The sequence below is a fragment of the Oncorhynchus keta genome, chromosome 17 (assembly GCF_023373465.1).
Source record: "Oncorhynchus keta strain PuntledgeMale-10-30-2019 chromosome 17, Oket_V2, whole genome shotgun sequence".
NCBI classification, from domain to species: Eukaryota; Metazoa; Chordata; class Actinopteri; order Salmoniformes; family Salmonidae; genus Oncorhynchus; species Oncorhynchus keta.
Window position 1 is genome coordinate 7,350,409 of NC_068437.1, and position 18,263 is coordinate 7,368,671.

Below are 18,263 nucleotides of genomic sequence, written 5' to 3' on the forward strand. Positions count from 1 at the left end.
TACACATGGCATGAACAAAACGGTCAATAATACAGTAGAAAACAAAATCTATATACAGTGATTGCAAATTAGGTCAAATAAGGGAGTTACGGCAATAAATAGGCCATGGTGGCGAAGTAATTACAATATGGCAATTCAACACTGGAATGGTAGATGTGCAAAAGATGGCTGTGCATGTAGAGATACTGTGGTGCAAAATAAATACCGTATGGGGATGAGGTAGATATATGGGCTATGAACAGGTGCAGTGATCTGTGAGCTGCTCTGACAGCTGGTTCTTAACGCTAGTGAGGGAGATGGGAATCTCTAGCTTCTCTAGAACTGGAAGGAAAGGCGACCAAAGTAGGAATTGGCTTTGGGGGTGACCAGTGAGATATACCTGCAGGAGCGCATGCTACGGGTGGGTGCTGCTATGGTGACCAGCGAGCTGGGATAGGGTGGGGCTTTACCTAGCAGAGACTTGTCGATAACCTGTAGCCAGTGGGTTTGGCGACGAGTATGAAGCGAGGGCCAGCCAACGAGCGTATAGGTCGCAGTGGTGAGTAGTGTATGGGGCTTTGGTGGCAAAACAGATGGCACTGTGATAGACTACATCCAGTTAGCTGAGTAGTGTTGGAGGCTATTTTATAGATGACATCGCCAAAGTCAAGGATCGGTAGCATGGTCAGTTTTACAAGGGTATGTTTGGCAGCATGAGTGAAGGAAGCTTTGTTGCGAAATAGGAAGCGGATTCTAGATTTAATTTGATTGGAGATGCTTAATATGAGTCGAAGGAGAGTTTACAGTCTAGCCAGACACCTAGGTATTTGTAGTTATCCATGTATTCTAAGCCAGAGCCAGAGGATTTAACAAGTTACTTCAATAAGGGATCATAGCTTTCACCTGGTCAGCTGGTGTCCTTAATGTAATTTACACTCAGTGTATATTACAATAGTTTTATGAAATGGAAATGTGAGGTGCACATTTGGACTCATGGGTGTTTGGCTTGCTTGTATGACATCAATGTGGTATTATAATCATCAATGTGGTATTATAATCATCAACGTCTCATCTTTCAAAACACATAGTCCTTGTAAGTTACAGCATTTCCCTCACTCAAGCAATGAAAAAATGTGCAAAAGCTGCCAAATTAGTGGGAGGATGGGGGAAACTTCTAGTCGTGTGTGTGTGTGTGTGGTGGTCTAAGTCAGAACGGCTGTCAAAATCCTTAGAGCTGTGACAGAGTCCCTGAGATCATGTTACTGTACAGCCACTGGTTTCAATTTAGGCACTTATCAGTGTGCAAATTTGACATTTTCAACCCATATACGGGTATGAGTGTAAAAGGCTGCTAGTAGTAGTAGTACTACTAGTAATATTAATTGGATGTTGAATTCAAAATGCTATTTTATAGTAATTCAGAATTGTGACTGTTAATGGTAAGCTACGTAGAGTTTCAGCAAGAATGTTGTGGGGGGGGTGTAAGATATCATGTTGGTAGTCTTTAGACTGTTGCAATGGGTTCATAACTCATTAGTTCAAATAGAGAAGTCAGGGTCCTTCCATGTCGTTTGTCTTGGACTGGGATCAAGTGTGGTAGTGAAGGGTCCCTCCCTCTCTCCCTTTCCTCCTTGCCTGGAAATCTGAGTCAGTCAGCAGGGCTAGAGCTATGACAGCTGATTGTCACCGATCCCTCTTCTCTCCCCCCTCCCTTCCCATTGTCACGCCACTGCCAGTCTGCTGCATCAATTTGAGACCACCTCCTTCCTCACAGAAAGAACACTTCCACCACTTCAGCACTGGCCCTCTGTCTGTATCCTGTCAGGTATTTTTAGTCGTAAGACTATTTTGCCCTCAAATAACAGGAGTGTCCAGGGCCCGTATTCATTATGCGCCTAGGAGGAGTGCTGATCTAGGATCATGTCTTCCACGTAATCTTATTCATTCTAATCTAAAATGTCAAACATCTTTATTCAGCACTCACTCGAAGATACTTTATGAATGTGGGCCCTGATAAAGGGGTAAATAAATTTGTCAAAATAGTCACTCAATCTGCCTTTTGGATGTTGAGGTGAGTGTAAATTGTGGCAATGTATTGTATGCTCTTCACTGTTGCGGTTCAGACTGGACTATTCAGTTGACATTCTGTCATTGATACTCCAGTAACCTGGTAACTTGTTTTAATTGAATGGGACCCTTGTTTTAACAATTGTTTCCGCTTAAGTGCAATGTCCCATTTCATACTGGTTGTTTCATACAAGTCACTCCTTCAGAGATCCGAGGCGGCGCCCATTTTAAATCTGACTGTGAACCCAGGTGCTTCCACGTGGCCAAAGCTCTCATTGCTTCTCATGGTCATGTCTACTCTGCCACCTTGTGGTCAACCTGAACCCAGACCCCATCTTAGATACTTGGACCTGCACGCTGCTGCTCTGTCCCATGTATTTGATGATTGCATGTTGGATCCAGTGTGCAACTAGTCCTGTATGTACTTCTACTGTCAACTTTATGCACCTCTGTCAGAATACCACTTACAATTCCCTGTGTGTTTAGATCAACAGAAAAATGTTTACGTTAATACTAAATTAAATTTGCGGTCACTTTTTAACACTGTTTTAAAAGACTTCTGGTTTGATGTGCTGCTTATTATCTTCCTTTGCTCAACTAAGGTACTGGTATAGAATCTTATTTGAATATTAGGATGTTGGCATCTGTGCAGCTAAGATGCACACCCTAATCGCTCCTTACTTTGACCCCTGTCTGTTCTGTTCTACCAGAGTGTGCGGGACCCATCAGGCGCCTCCATAGCCTTGTACACGGCCAAACTCCACCACCCCAACAAGACAGGCAACCATGTTGTCCTGCAAGCTCTTTTCTACCTCCTGGACCAGGCTGTGGAGAGGTGAGAACAGAGATTTTATATACACTGCTCAAAAAAATAAAGGGAACACTTAAACAACACAATGTAACTCCAAGTCAATCACACTTCTGTGAAATCAAACTGTCCACTTAGGAAGCAACACTGATTGACAATAAATTTCACATGCTGTTGTGCAAATGGAATAGACAACAGGTGGAAATTATAGGCAATTAGCAAGACACCCCCAATAAAGGAGTGGTTCTGCAGGTGGGGACCACAGACCACTTCTCAGTTCCTATGCTTCCTGGCTGAAGTTTTGGTCACTTTTGAATGCTGGCGGTGCTTTCACTCTAGTGGTAGCATGAGATGGAGTCTACAACCCACAAGTGGCTCAGGTAGTGCAGCTCATCCAGGATGGCACATCAATGCGAGCTGTGGCAAGAAGGTTTGCTGTGTCTGTCAGCGTAGTGTCCCGAGCATGGAGGTGCTACCAGGAGACAGGCCAGTACATCAGAAGATGTGGAGGAGGGCAACAACCCAGCAGCAGGACCGATACCTCGGCCTTTGTGCAAGGAGGAGCAGGAGGAGCACTGCCAGAGCCCTGCAAAATGACCTCTAGCAGGCCACAAATGTGTCTGTTTCTGACCATTTGAACAGACTCCATGAGGGTGGTATGAGGGCCCGACGTCCACAGGTGGGGGTTGGGCTTACAGCCCAACACCGTGCAGGACGTTTGGCATTTGCCAGAGAACACCAAGATTGGCAAATTCGCCACTGGCGCCCTGTGCTCTTCACAGATGAAAGCAGGTTCACACTGAGCACGTGACGGTCTGGAGATGCCGTGGAGAACGTTCTGCTGCCTGCAACATCCTCCAGCATGACCGATTTGGCAGTGGGTCAGTCATGGTGTGGGGGGGCCGCACAGCCCTCCATGAGCCTGACTGCCATTAGGTACCGAGATGAGATCCTCAGACCCCTTGTGAGACCATATGCTGGTGCGGTTGACCCTGGGTTCCTCCTGGGTTCCTCCTAATGCAAGACAATGCTAGACCTCATGTGGCTGGAGTGTGTCAGCAGATCCTGCAAGAGGAAGGTATTGATACTATGGACTGGCCCGCCCGTTCCCCAGACCTGAATCCAATTGAGCACATCTGGGACAAGATGTCTCGCTCCATCCACCAACGCCACGTTTCACCACACTGTCCAGGAGTTGGCGGATGCTTTAGTCCAGGTCTGGGAGGAGATCCCTCAGGAGACCATCTGCCACCTCATCAGGAGCATGCCCAGGTGTTGTAGGGGGGTCATACAGGCACGTGGAGGCCACACGCACTACTGAGCCCCATTTTGACTTGTTTTAAAGACATTACATCAAAGTTGGCTCAGCCTGTAGTGTGATTTTCCACTTTAATTTTGACTGTGACTCCAAATCCAGACCTCCAAGGGTTGATAAATTATCAATGGAAATTAAGTGTTTGATTTGTTGTCAGCACATTCAACTATGTAAAGAAATAAGTATTTAAGAAGAATATTTCATTAATTCAGATCTAGGATGTGTTCCCTTTATTTTTTTGTGCGTTGTGTGTGTGTGTCATATAGCAGACACTTTTATCCAAAGACATGTTTTTACGTATTGGTGGTCCTGGGAATCTCACCCACTATCATGGTGTTCTACCAACTAAGCTACAGAGGACCAGTATTATCTGTTCAGTTATGTGGATGAGACTCCGGCTTAAATTACATGATCAATTGAAAATTAAAATCAAGACCATTGGGTAAAAAAACGGACAAATTGTACCAAATATGAGACATGTTGGTGTGTGACCTGGCAGATGTATATTACACCACTTATGTGCATCAATGGCATTCATTATAGTACATAATGCATAGCACACGGAATTATAAATATGCTTATAATTTATTAAGAAGGTCATCATACAGTACCAGTCAAAAGTTTGGACACTTACTCAAGGGTTTTTATTAATTTTTTACTATTTTCTACATTGTAGAATAATAGTGAAGACATCAAAACTATGAAATACATGATTCCATATGTGTTAACCAAAAAGTGTTAAACAAACCAATATATTTGAGATTCTTCAAGTAGCCACCCTTTGCCTTGATGACAGCTTTGCATACTCTCTTTCCCTCCAGCTTTGAAACTCAAAGAAACGGCCTGGTGTTCATTTACGACATGGCGGGCTCCAACTACACCAACTTTGAGCTGGACCTGAGCAAGAAGATCCTCAACTTACTCAAGGTTAGAAAGTACTGAGCCAGCATATTGTAGTAGTGTATCATTATCTGTTCGCCAGGATAATATGTTGACAGAAAATGTATGTTTATGAAAAAGTGGCCAGGATTGCAAAACCGTTCCAAAATTGCAGCTCTGCTCTCCACCAGGGGGCGTTCCCTGCCAGGCTGAAGAAAGTGTTGATAGTGGGTGCCCCTGTCTGGTTCCGCGTGCCCTACAACCTGCTGAGCCTGCTGCTTAAGGAGAAACTCAGGGAGAGGGTGAGTGCAGTGGTATTATTCTCACTATGGGCAGAATCATATCTTCAGAAACGAGCACCAGGTCCAACTTTAACTATCAAGAATGTGTGACAGTGACTGATATTCTAAACCTACTTCCTAAGTATATGTGCAAGCTGTGCCATCAGTTTCCATTTAAAACAGTGGTTTTTCAGATGCAGCATGATGGAGATATATTCTGGCATGGTGCACTATCATAGGCTTAGCCTCACAGTGTAGAGCGAAGCATGGCCCCTGTGTCTCAAGACATTACACCAGTAACCCCTTCCACTCACTGCCATAGTTTAGGAACATCTCCTAGTAAGGAGCAGATAAACACTCCTGGGACCTGGGATGATCGTTAAGATCCCTTCCAGTGTATAAAACCTGACGGTGGAAGGTGAACCCGCTGTCCACCCCTGAATGTAATTGGTACACAAGGCACTTCCTCAGCTGTCATGATTGATGGATGCAAGGTGTCTCCACTGTGACCTCTACACAGGAAGTCACTCCCCTCAGGGAATGCCAATGTTTGGTATCAGGAATCACCACTGCAGCGTCCAAAATGGCACCCTACGCCCTATATAGTGCACTACTTTTGATCAGAGCCCAATGGACCCTCGTCAAAAGTAGTGCCCTCTATTTGGAAAACAGTGCCATTTCACTAAACGGTATGACAAATCTTTTGCGTGCCTCTTATAGATACAGCATGTACTGTATCTCTTAAAGCAGATTAGTTAAGAAAGGCAGTAGAAGAGTGATTTGATTTGCCTCACCAGAACCAGAAAGACAACTTGAGTTAGTCATTGATCTCGTTTTAACTTTAACCTGCATCTTTTGATGAACTGGAGGAGGTCATGAGATTGGGTGCTTGGTGTTATCACCACAAATCACATTTTTCATTGATGACATTTGTAGAACGGCCTTAATATGCAACATCAGAACTGGAATCCATTTATTGAACGGGTCATGGGAGCATAAATTAAAAGCACAAACTCAGTCCTGCCCCCCGCCCGGCTGATAACACGGCTGATTCAAATAATCGACTCCTCACGCTTTGATTATTTGAATCAGCTGTGTAGTGCTAGGGAAGGAAACAAAATGTGCACCCAGGGGAGGCCCCAGAAATTAGTTTTTGAAACCCTGGTTTTATTTATCGATTTACTCTTTTATTTTTATTTTTTAATCGAGTCACATTTTCAATCTGATGTCTTGTCCCATGATGCATTGAATGGGAATGAAATCAACCTAATCCTCTATTGTACAGAATCCAATGACTGGAGTGTGTTTTGAAACAGAGCAAGGAAGTTATTTGACTGTGGTAGGTGAAGCCCTCACTCTTTCCTACATCCCCTCTCCTCTCCCAGGTCCAGATGGTCAGAATGTCTGACCTCTGCCAGCACCTCCCACGGGACTGTCTCCCTGAGCACCTGGGGGGGCTGCTGCCCCTGGATGCCCACGGCTGGAACCAGCAGCTTCTGGCTGGGCAGAACGGTCGTGTGGACCCTGTGGATGAGCTGGTTGGCATCCCCCTGGAGGACTCGTCGGTCCACAACCCTGGGCCTGAGGCCATGCGACTGCCTGAGTTCATGGCCCACCTGGGCAGGCTCCAGCGCTCAGGCATCCACCTGGAGTATGAGGAAATCCGCAAGGAGCAACCACCTGGGACATTCCATTGTGCCCTGTGAGTAGATGGATAGAAGCACTTATAAAGGTTTAGCTTTGGGTCAGTCTACATTTCCAGGGTTTTGAGCTGGACGGGGAGAAGCCTAGAGTTCCGGGCCAATATTCACAAAGCGTCTGAGTAGGAGCTGATCTAGGATAAATCTCCTGTCCGTGTAATTGTATTCTTTATTATCTGAGGCAAAACTGATCATATAGCAGCACTCCTACTCTGATTCTTTGAGGCCCCTGAACCCTCACTGGGTTACAAATGAGAGGAGACTGTAGGTTTATCAATTAAACTTCCAAGGAAAGAAGTAAAGTGTCAAACTGGGTGGCAAAACTTTGCACCAGTAGGAACTTGATGTATTTTTTTATGATATTCATAAATCACCATAGGTTGATTTTTGTGTCAATCTCTCCAGTACTGCATACAACCAGGAGAGGAATCGCTATGGGGATGTCCTGTGTCTTGACCAAACAAGAGTTCACCTGAAAACCAGAAGAAACGAGGTGTGTACTTCTCAAGTTAAATGACGTTAAATGTAGTTAAAGTTTACAGAATCATAATACAAGAGATATCAGTAACACTTTCTAGGAACCACCTGTGCATCGTGCATATAGTGCCTTCACTAAGTATTCATCATACCCCTTGACTTATTCCACATTTTGTTACAGCCTGAATTCAAAATATATTAAATAAAAAAATTATCCATCTACACACAATACCCCATAATGACTAAGTGAAAATATATTTTTTGAAATGTTTGCACATTTATTGAAAATGAAATACAGATATCTCGTTTACATACAAGGGGGAAAAAAGTATTTAGTCAGCCACCAATTGTGCAAGTTCTCCCAATTAAAAAGAGAGGCCTGTAATTTTCATCATAGGTACACTTCAACTATGACAGACAAAATGAGAAAAAAAATCCAGGCTGGGAAGACTGAATCTGCAATAGGTAGGCAGCTTGGTTTGAAGAAATCAACTGTGGGAGCAATTATTAGGAAATGGAAGACATACAAGACCATTGATAATCTCCCTCGATCTGGAGCTCCACGCAAGATCTCACCCCGTGGGGTCAAAATGATCGCAAAAATCCCAGAACCACACGGGGGGACCTAGTGAATGACCTGCAGAGAGCTGGGACCAAAGTAACAAAGCCTACCATCAGTAACACACTACGCCGCCAGGGACTCAAATCCTGTAGTGCCAGACGTGTCCCCCTGCTTAAGCCAGTACATGTCTTTTCACGCTCAACAGTTTTGTGTGTGTAACAAAGGTCCACCACCCAAAGGATATCCAGCCAACTTGACACAACTGTGGGATGCATTGGAGTCAACATGGGCCAGCATCCCTGTGGACTGCTTTCGACACCTTATAGAGTCCATGCCCGAAGCATTGAGGCTGTTCTGAGGAAACAAGGGGGTGCAACTCAATATTAGGAAGGTGTTCAATGTATAAATCATGTCCAAACAATAGAATTTGCCACAGGGTGGACTTCAATCATGTTGCGCTAGCTCCAGGATGATCGAAGGGAAATGGAGTGTCATAGCAAGGGGGTGTGAATACTTGTGTAAATTTGAGATATTTCTGTATTTCATTTTCAATAAATGCAAAAATGTCTAAACATGTTTTCACTTTGTCATTATGGGGTGTTGTGTGTAGGTGGGTGAGAAGAGAACATTTTTTTAATCAATTTTGAATTGATGCTGTAACGCAACAAAATGTGGAATTAGTCAAAGGCTAGGAATACTTTCTGAAGGCATTGCCTTTCATCAAGCTCAATGTGCATTAGAAGACTTTTGCTGTAAGTAAGTATGTCTGTCTTTGTAAACGCACCTATGCCTACTGTTTACATGTGGTTCCCAGAACTTGAAAAATATTAATTTAAATGATTGATTAATCTTGAATATGCTATTAAGACACACAAATAACTGAGCTATATTTTCATATGTTTGTATAATGGTATCTGAATTGCTACTTTACAGCTCTGATGTTACCAAGAACCCTATTCTATCATTCGCTGTGACAAAGTCATGTTTTTTCCCACAGAGATCAGATTACATCAATGCCAGCTTCATGGATGGCTACAAACAGAAGAATGCGTACATCGGTACTCAAGGTACAAAGTCGTCAGCCTATGATACCTGCTAGTTTCACCATCAGATACTTTTGCACGAATACATTTTTTCATGGGATATTTATTCATTTGTAAGAGGTTCCTTTGGTTCTCAAACTATTGGTATTTTGGTAACCCTAAAGTTGGCAGGTAAAATGCATTGATGTGGTGGATGCGTTGTAAGTCTTGTCATAAGCATTTATAGCCCCCTGATGATTGACAAAATAATTGCGTCAGTTGAAAATGTGATACATAAAGACTCATTTTAAATGCCCAGTGCAGTCAAAAATGTGATTTAAAATGTACTTTTATTTTCTCTCTTGTTGGATGTGGTATGGATGTTGAAATTAGTTATTTCCTCACTGTCTAAATTTGCAAAAGCTTGTCCTCTATCCTAGTTTCTTTACTTTTCAGACTCCATAGATTTACATTAACATTTTTGTAATATAGCAGACGCTCTTATCCAGAGCGACTTAGTTAGCTTGGTGGGGCAACCACATATCAGTCAAAGTACATTTTCCCTCAAAGTAGCTATCAGCAAAGTCTGAGCTAGTGGGTGGGGGGGGTGAAGTGTTAGTTCACAAAGGGGGGTTGGTGTGCTGTGGGATTATTTAAGAAGAGGTAGGGTTTTAGGAAGATGGGCAGGGATTCTGTTGCCATCATTGTGCCAGGACAGAGAAGAGCTTGGATTGGGCTGAGCACAAGCTGCCCTCCAGTAGGTGTGGAAGAGACCAGAGGTGGCAGAAGGGAGTGGTCGGGTTGGGGTGTAGGATTTGAGCATAGCTTGAAGGTAGGGAGGGGCAGTTCCTCTTGCAGCTCCGTAGGCAAGTACCATGGTTTTGTTGTAGTGCAAGCTTCAAATGGAAGCCAGTGGCGTGTGCGGAAGAGCGGGTGGCATGGGAGAACTTGGGAAGGTTAAACACCAGGCGGGCTGCAGTGTTCTGGATAAGCTGCAGGGGTTTGAGTGGCTAGGTTTGGAGGAGAGGGAGACAGAAAAGGAAACAAGGTAGTTTGATCAGAGACCTGGAAGGGGGTTGCACTGAGATGAGTAGGTGAACAGCCTCTAGTCAAGCATATTGCTTGCCTTGTGAGTGGGAGGGGACTGGGAAAGAGTGAGGTCAAAAGGAGGGGAAAGAGTGAGTTTGAAAGAAAGTAATTGAAGGCAGACGTCGGAAGGTTGAAGTTGCCGGGGAGGGAGGAAGGAGAATCTCCACTTAGGAGAAATGAGTAGCCCTGTGCCATAACCGCGATGTCCAGATGCTCTCGGACTATGAGAGAGATGAAAAAAGAGCAGCGGTGTTCCATGTCTCCATCAGGGCCAAAAAGTCAAGGGACTGAAGGGCAGCATAGGCTGAGATGAACTCTGCGTTCTTGATCAGCAGTTCCAAACGCTGCCATAAGCTTATTTTTTGGGGTGATTACTTGTGAGCGGGACAGTCAAGAAACAGTATAAATGCATGTCATTATCATTTCTACACAGTTTCCATTTGTTTTTTTGTCCTTTTTAAAGTATATTGAGTTCAGGAATTGGCATAAGCAGCATGAGTCCATAGCCCCATCCTGCCCCGGTGTCACGGTATAGGCTGGTGTTGCAATGATGTGGGGAATGTTGTCCTGGCACATATTTGGTCCCTTCGTGCCAATTGCGCAACGTTTCTACCCCCCTAAGAATTTAAGCTGTTCTGGAGGCAAAGGGGGTCCAACCTGGTACTAGATCGATGTATCTAATCAACTGGACACAGTGTCAAACATACACAGGCCGTATGCTTGACACCCCTGCTTTATGATGTCTTTATTAAAAGTAGTTCATTCTCTTCATTCTACCCTCTGCTGTCCATAGGACCACTGGAAAAAACCTATGGGGATTTCTGGAGGATGGTCTGGGAGCAAAACGTGCTAGTCATTGTCATGACAACAAGGTAGTTTGTCTTCTTGCATATTTGTTTTACCCATTGGGCATGATGTAGAGAATTGTTGTTAAATGAGTCATTGACATTTGGAAATGACTGTTGTGAACCAGACCCAAATACTGTATGTTACAATGGGGTACTTCCTAGAGGTTCTAGAAAGATCGTCAATACCCTCAAGGAGATAATCGATCTGTGTATTGCAGAGCGGACGAGGGAGGTCGGAAGAAGTGTGGTCAGTACTGGCCTCTGGAGGAAGGCGGCCAGGAGGTGTATGGTCACATGGCTGTGGTCAACCAGAGGGTGGACAATCACTCCCACTACAACCAGACCACCCTGGAGCTGCACAACATGGAGGTACAGTAGCAAGCTACAGGTCTCAAGTGACCTCTGCTCCCTTTACCCAAGGAGAAGGCATGCCTTCCCATTGATTAATTTGTTTTTGTTTTTCCAAGGACAAAAATCTGAGATTATCTAGCTATAGCACACACTACCATCTCTTCTTAGACTGTTGGGTAATATCAAAACTTCTATCGAGTTTTGACAATTGCAAAACATTGGTGGTTGTTCACCCGTTTTTGAAGCTACATCTCGTGTGTGTGTGTGTGTGTGTTTTCAGAATTGTGAGCAGAGGCAGGTGACCCACTTCCAGTACCTGAGCTGGCCCGACTATGGCGTCCCCACCTCGGCCGTGACGCTCATTGACTTTCTGGGGGCTGTCAAGAGGCAGCAGAGGCGGTCAGTGAAGACCATGGGGCCCCAGTGGAGGGGCCACCCCTTGGGACCCCCCATGGTGGTTCACTGCAGTGCTGGCATCGGCAGAACAGGTGAATTATTCATGCTCATTGACGACCACTCTTTTAGTCTATGCGTGTCAGACTCATTCTAGTCCTTGAGTCCCAAATAAAGACAAACATGATATCATAAAGGTTCATACAGGCTTATATCGAACTTATCTTCTTTCCTGCCAAAAATAAGCCCTGTGGTAAGATCGGTGTAAAGCACAGAATGACATAGAATCTCTATGGACAGTCATAGGTGTCACCTCAATTTCTCTAATAGGGATTCTATTTCTAAGGCACCTGTTCACCTTGGCTATAATGTATGGAGGGCCATAGTGAACTAATGTTGTTCCTGTATTTTCCCCACAACACATTTGTTGATAATAATGTCTCCCGCCTTCCCTCTCCTCTCCCCAGGTACCTTCTGTGCCCTGGACATCTGTCTGTCCCAGCTGCAGGATGTGGGGACGCTTAACGTGTGTCAGACGGTGCGGCGGATGAGAACGCAGAGGGCCTTCACCATCCAGACCCCAGACCAGTACTACTTCTGCCACAACGCCATCCTGGAGCACGCTCAGAGACAGGGCCTGCTCTCAGCCAATCAGTGATGCCTGGGGGTCGCCTCATAGTTCTCACGGCCAATCTGATGCCCTGGGTGTTGTCGTAGCCTATCAGTGACCCTTCTCGCAGCCAATCTGTGAATCCAGGGGACACTTTGTAGCCAATCAGCATGCCCACTTCTAGCAAATGCCATCACTTCTTCCCTTTTTAAGAGGCCTTTAAGACCAACTCATTCCTCCTTCTGACTCTGCCACTTCTGACAGAGCAGAAAAATGTTAGATAGTAAGACATAAGACATAACATACAAGACACAGCAACCTGGCAACAAATGTTGTCAGTTTTGTGTCTTCTGAGGAAGATTTTGAATCATTATGTGGCCGTTATCTGTGTCTATGCGAGTCTGTCGTTCGCTTTGGTGTCTTGTGTGATCCAGATACTTAGCAGTAACCGATGACATGAACTTTGCGTTCAACTTCCTTTTTTTTAAGAACCTACCACATGTGACCAGTTCAGTGGTCTTTGAGAAGGCCTTTTCTCTTGCTCTCTCCCTCTCTCCATCCTCTACCTGTGAAAGCAGAGAAGAATGGTATTGGATAAGAAAGTAATAATAAGAATAGTTTTTTCTTTTTTTCAATGGTCTTTTGCCTCTTGGTATTGTCGTTGTGACCTTAGCGATACAACTATACTTGGCATACAAGCATTGAACCCCTCCTAGGACGACCCCCTTCTCCACCAACTTCCCCATGGCCATTGAATTGAATGGCTATATGTAGAAGTTGCCCCTGAGATGCATGTGGACTTCTCATCTTACCCTACCCGCAATCTAAGCCTCAACCATTGAGAGTTAAAATGCATAGGTGACCTTAAGTTCAACTTTAAGTAATACTAAACACATTAATGTTTTTGTGAGCAGCTGATAAAGTTTGTATCTCAATGCATTTCCTGCAGATCTAATAATTAAGAGCTGGCCTCCTGACAACACATGAACCATCTGCCTTCACTCTGTTATTGTAAGTCATTCACATTGGCTGTTCAAACGTTCCTTGTGAAAATCTTGTAGTGATCGTGACATTAAATGTTTGGTCGCCGCTGCTTTCACTCAGTAGTTGTTCCGTATGCTTCAGTTGTTTCATGTACGTCTATTGAGCCGCCTATGCTGCGATGGACCTGGTGTAGGAAGGCCATAACCCTGCTTCCGCTTTAAGACACCAGTCCTAGACCTCACCTCAGTAAAGTGCAATAGACTTTTATACACAGCCATGTTGAAGCACTTTGTGCTTTTAGAGATTACAGTTCTTGTGTTGGTAAAGTGCATTTAAGGTGAAATCACAGTTATAGGAGATTGTATACGTGTGATATACAGTGCCTTCAGAAAGTATTCACACTTATTTACTTATTCCACATTTTGTTACAGCCTGAATTAAATATATTTTTTTCTCACCCATCTACACACAATACCTCATAATGACAAAGTGAAAACCATGTTTTTTTTATTACATTTATTGAAAATTAAATACAGAAATCGAATTTACATAAGTATTCACACCCCTGAGTCAATACTTTGTAGAATCATATTTAGCGGTGATTACAGCTTTATGTTTTCTTGGGTAAGTTTAAGAGCTTTGCACACCTGGAATTTACAATCTTGGTAAGCAACTCCAGTGTAGATTTGGCCTTATGTTTTAGGTAATTGTCTTGCTGAAAGGTGAATTTGTCTACCAGTGTCTGTTGAAAAGCAGAGTGAACCAGGTTTTTCTCTAGGATTTTTATTTTATTTGCTTATAGATTACATTTACATTTAAGTCATTTAGCAGACGCTCTTATCCAGAGCGACTTACAAATAGCTGTATTCTGTTTCTTTTTAGCTTAAACTCCCTAGTCCTTTCCAATGACAAGCATACCCATAACATGATGCAGCCACCACCATGCTTAAATATGAAGTGGTACTCATTGATGTTGGATTTGCCCTAAACACAAAGTTTTGTATTCAGGGAAAAAGTTAATTTCTTTGCCACATTACTTTAAGTGCCTTGTTGCAAACAAGGTGCATGTTTTGGAATTTGCATATCCTGTACGGGCTTCCTTTTCACTCTGTCATTAGGTTAGTATTGGGAAAGGGGGATACCTAGTCAGTTGTACAACTGAAATGTGTCTTCATTGTGGAGTAACTACAATGTTCCATTCTCATATTACAACCATTAAATTCTAACTGTTTTAAAACCACCTTTGGCCTCATGGTCAAATCCCTGAGCATTGTCCTTCCTCTCCAGCAATTGAATTAGGAAGGACGCCTTTATCTTTGTAATGACTGGGTGTATTGATACACCGTCCAAAGCCTAGTTAACTTCACCATGCTCAGAAGGATAATCAGTGTCTGCTTTTTATATTTTTACACATCTACCAATCAGTGCCCTTTGCAAAGCATTGAAAGAGCTGCCTGGTCTTTGTGGTTGAATCTGTGCTTGAAATTCACTACTCAATTGAAGGACCTTACAATGTATTATCTGTATGTGTGGGGTACAAAGATGGGGTACTCATTCAAAACTGATGTTAACCACTATTATTGAACACTGAATGATTCCATGCAACTTGTGATTTGTAGCACATTTTACTCCTGAATTTATTTAGGCTTGCCACAACAAAGGGGTTAAATACTTATTGACTCAAGACATTTCAATGTTTCCACAACCAAAATTCCACTTTGACATTTGGGTGTAGATCAGTGACACAAATCTTAATTTAATCAATTTTTTTTTAGGCTGTAACAACAAAATGTGGAAAAAGTAAAGGGGTGTGAACTCTCTGAAGCCACTGTAGGTACAATATAACTTGATTACTGTTGATTGGACATTTGACCTTCAAAGTATTCAGACCCCTTTACTTTTTCCACATTTTGTTAGCTTTTCTGAAATGTATAAAAACAAAATTAAATCCTCAATCTACACACTACCCCATTATGGCAAAGCAACAACAGGATTTTAGACCATTTTTACCCCCAAAAAATGTTAAATACCTTATTTACATAAGTATTCAGACCCTTTGCTATGAGTCTTAAATTAGCTCAGGTGCATCCTATTTCCATTGATTATCCTTGATGTTTCTACAACTGGGTTGGACATGATTTGGTAAGGCACACACTTGTATAAAGTTTACAGTAAATGTCAGAGCAAAAACCAAGCCTTGAGGTCAAAGGAATTGTCCATAGAGCTCTAGACAGGATTGTGTCAAGGCACAGATCTAGGGAAAGGGTACCAAAACATTTCTGCAGCATTGAAGTTCCCCAAGAACAGAGAGGCCTCATCATTCTTAAATTGAAGTTTGGAACCACGAAGACTCTTCCTAGAGCTGGCTGCCTAGCCAAACTGAGCAATCCAGGAAGAAGGGCCTTGGTCAGGGAGGTGACCAAGAACCTTATGGTCACTCTGACAGAGCTCCAGTGTTCTTCTGTGGAGATGGAAGCTTCTCCCATCTCTGCAGAACTCTACCAAGCAGGCCTTTATGGTAGTGGGCAGATGGAGGCCACTCCTCAGTAAAAGGAGACAAGTCAGGATCAAGGGAAAGATTAATGGAACAAAGTACAGAAGATACTTGATGAAAACCTGCTCCAGAGTGTTTGGGGCCCCAGTCTGAGGTCCCAAATGCTCTGGAGCAGGTTCAGATTTACCTTTCAACAGGACAACGACCCCAAGACAATAAAGGAGTGGCTTCTGGACACTGAATGTCCTTGAGTGGCCCGGCAAGAGCCAGGACTTGACCCGATCGAACATCTCTGGAGAGACCTGGAAATAGCTGTGCAGCGACACTCCCCATCCAACCTGACAGAGCTTGAGAGGATCTTCAGAAAATAATGGGAGAAACTCCCCAAATACAGGTGTGTCATACACAAGAAGACTCTGCTGTAATCGCTGCCAATGATGCTTCAACAAAGTATTTAGTAAAGGGTCTGAATACTTAAGTAAATGTGATATTTCACTTTTTTATAAATTTGCAAAAATGGCTAAACCTGTTTTTGCTTTGTCACTGGTGTATTGTGTTTTAGATTTTGGGGAGGGGGGTGATTTAATCAAATTTAGAATAAGGCTGTAACGTAACAATGTGGAAAAAGTGAAGGGGTCTGAATAGTTTCCGAATATAATCCATCTGAACCTGACATCTTGTCATGATTACATGTAGAATATTACCGTTCCCATTGCTGTACAGTGCCTGTGCATCATTACATGGCATCTTATAGTTGGATGAAATAATGTGTTCTTTGCAACTGAATTCATATTGAATTTGCTTGAAGTGGGAGCCTCATTTAAATCCGCCATCCTCGTGCACTCTTAATTATTTTAGAATTATTACTTTCAATGACGGACACAAAGTGTGACCAATATTATTTTTCTATTGTATTCAACTTTTTCTTACAAGTATTCAGACTTTAAAAGTATCTACTTTAAATTATATTCTCAGTTGTAACATTACTTGTTATTAGTATGATTGAGGACAACTGACTCAAACTATGCTGTATGAAAAGCCAACATTTGTCTACACATGTGCATTTGAAATGGTTCTGTCTTATTATCCAATTTCTGTTTCGCCAAGTATTATGTTTTCCAATCAAAGGAGATTGGGATATGTCCAATAACCTTTCAAAGGAAGACCAAAACAGTGTATTCAGCATATTAAATGAAAAATGGTGATTCCCAATTGATTGTGTGCTTTTGTCATATTTGAATCTGGTTTGTCTAGACTAATCATAGGTGAGGTGGCCAAAAGCTCCATAAATTCCAGAAGGGGGAGCAAAGATCTTTTCAACTCCAACTTTAGTATTCCATCTCCCCTGTGATAACGCAAAGTTTTAGTAAGAGCAAGTAACGGTTATCTGCGGTTTACCTTTTTTTTTTTTTTAGTTTGTGTCCAGTAGTAGTGGTTTGGACATCAATGATAGGATGCCCTAATATTATCACCACGGGAAGTTGTCGCCCCTAATGAGCCTTCATACTATCCTTACATCTTACTTCAAATTTCTTAGTATTGTTGGACAAATGTGAATACAATTGCATTTACTGCACAGACTCAACTCACAGGTTTTGTTTTTTGCTCCAACACAGCAGTAGCCTATGGCCAAGTGTCACTTCTCAGTCTGCATGCATTTAAGATATCATAGAAGTTAAAAGTAGCAGAGGCTTTTCTTTTTTAAGTGTCATGCCTCATGTCTTGACTCCATGGTTATAATTTAGGCTTGCTTGAATCGAGATGCTCTTAATTTGGAGGAAACCTGGTGACATCCAACTGAAAGTGAAGGTAGCCTAATCGAGAATAGATATTATTACATTATGTACCATTTTTAATTCTATGGTATAAGATGCATTACAAAAAAATTCTGCCCACATTAGTTGCTCCCAAAGGCTATTTAATAAAGATTGGTAACATTTCAACCATCAAGGTCTTCCTCATTTGCTGTTTACTCACCAGGTGAGTCTTCTGCCATAGCTTATACATCTGGATAGAATCTACTGACAAGAACATACCTACAATTTAAAAAATATATATATATATGAATCAAAGTTCATACCAAATCATTATTTGTTTAAAACTATTACATTTCTTAGACTAGACCAGCAAAAAAAGTAGGCCTATAGGTAACAGTTTGGCGGGTAATATTTAAACTCAAGTGACGTAGGAAGAAGTGTACGCCAATGCAAGAGGGGGGGCGTTTCCAACTATTTTGTTACAAACACGAATCCGGAGTGAGAAGACCATTTTTCCTAGGTATGTAACAGCTGGTAAAGCAAACATAAATGTTTCTGTCTTCATATTTCGAACCATATGACGTTCATAAAGATTGGGAAGGTTAAGGGCATATAGGCTATGAATCTTGTTCTTGCAAATGTATTGG

General features: G+C 42.7%; 2 protein-coding genes across 2 annotated transcripts in view; both read left to right on the forward strand.

The window, feature by feature from the left end:
* Nucleotides 1-15,980, forward strand: part of ptpn9a (protein tyrosine phosphatase non-receptor type 9a) — a 41,593-nt gene extending 25,613 nt beyond the window's left edge. The window contains exons 4-13 of the mRNA XM_035790472.2: nucleotides 2,757-2,881; nucleotides 4,991-5,096; nucleotides 5,240-5,350; nucleotides 6,715-7,031; nucleotides 7,435-7,522; nucleotides 9,066-9,135; nucleotides 10,973-11,051; nucleotides 11,246-11,396; nucleotides 11,659-11,866; nucleotides 12,239-15,980. Of these exons, the coding sequence (XP_035646365.1) occupies nucleotides 2,757-2,881; nucleotides 4,991-5,096; nucleotides 5,240-5,350; nucleotides 6,715-7,031; nucleotides 7,435-7,522; nucleotides 9,066-9,135; nucleotides 10,973-11,051; nucleotides 11,246-11,396; nucleotides 11,659-11,866; nucleotides 12,239-12,429 (1,446 nt within the window). The 3' untranslated portion in view covers nucleotides 12,430-15,980. The remainder of the gene's footprint in view (nucleotides 1-2,756; nucleotides 2,882-4,990; nucleotides 5,097-5,239; nucleotides 5,351-6,714; nucleotides 7,032-7,434; nucleotides 7,523-9,065; nucleotides 9,136-10,972; nucleotides 11,052-11,245; nucleotides 11,397-11,658; nucleotides 11,867-12,238) is intronic.
* Nucleotides 15,981-18,055: 2,075 nt separating this feature from the next.
* sin3aa (SIN3 transcription regulator family member Aa) overlaps nucleotides 18,056-18,263 on the forward strand; it is a 33,262-nt gene continuing 33,054 nt past the window's right edge. Inside the window, exon 1 of the mRNA XM_035790474.2 lies at nucleotides 18,056-18,136. The gene's annotated coding sequence lies outside the window, so the exon portion shown is untranslated. The remainder of the gene's footprint in view (nucleotides 18,137-18,263) is intronic.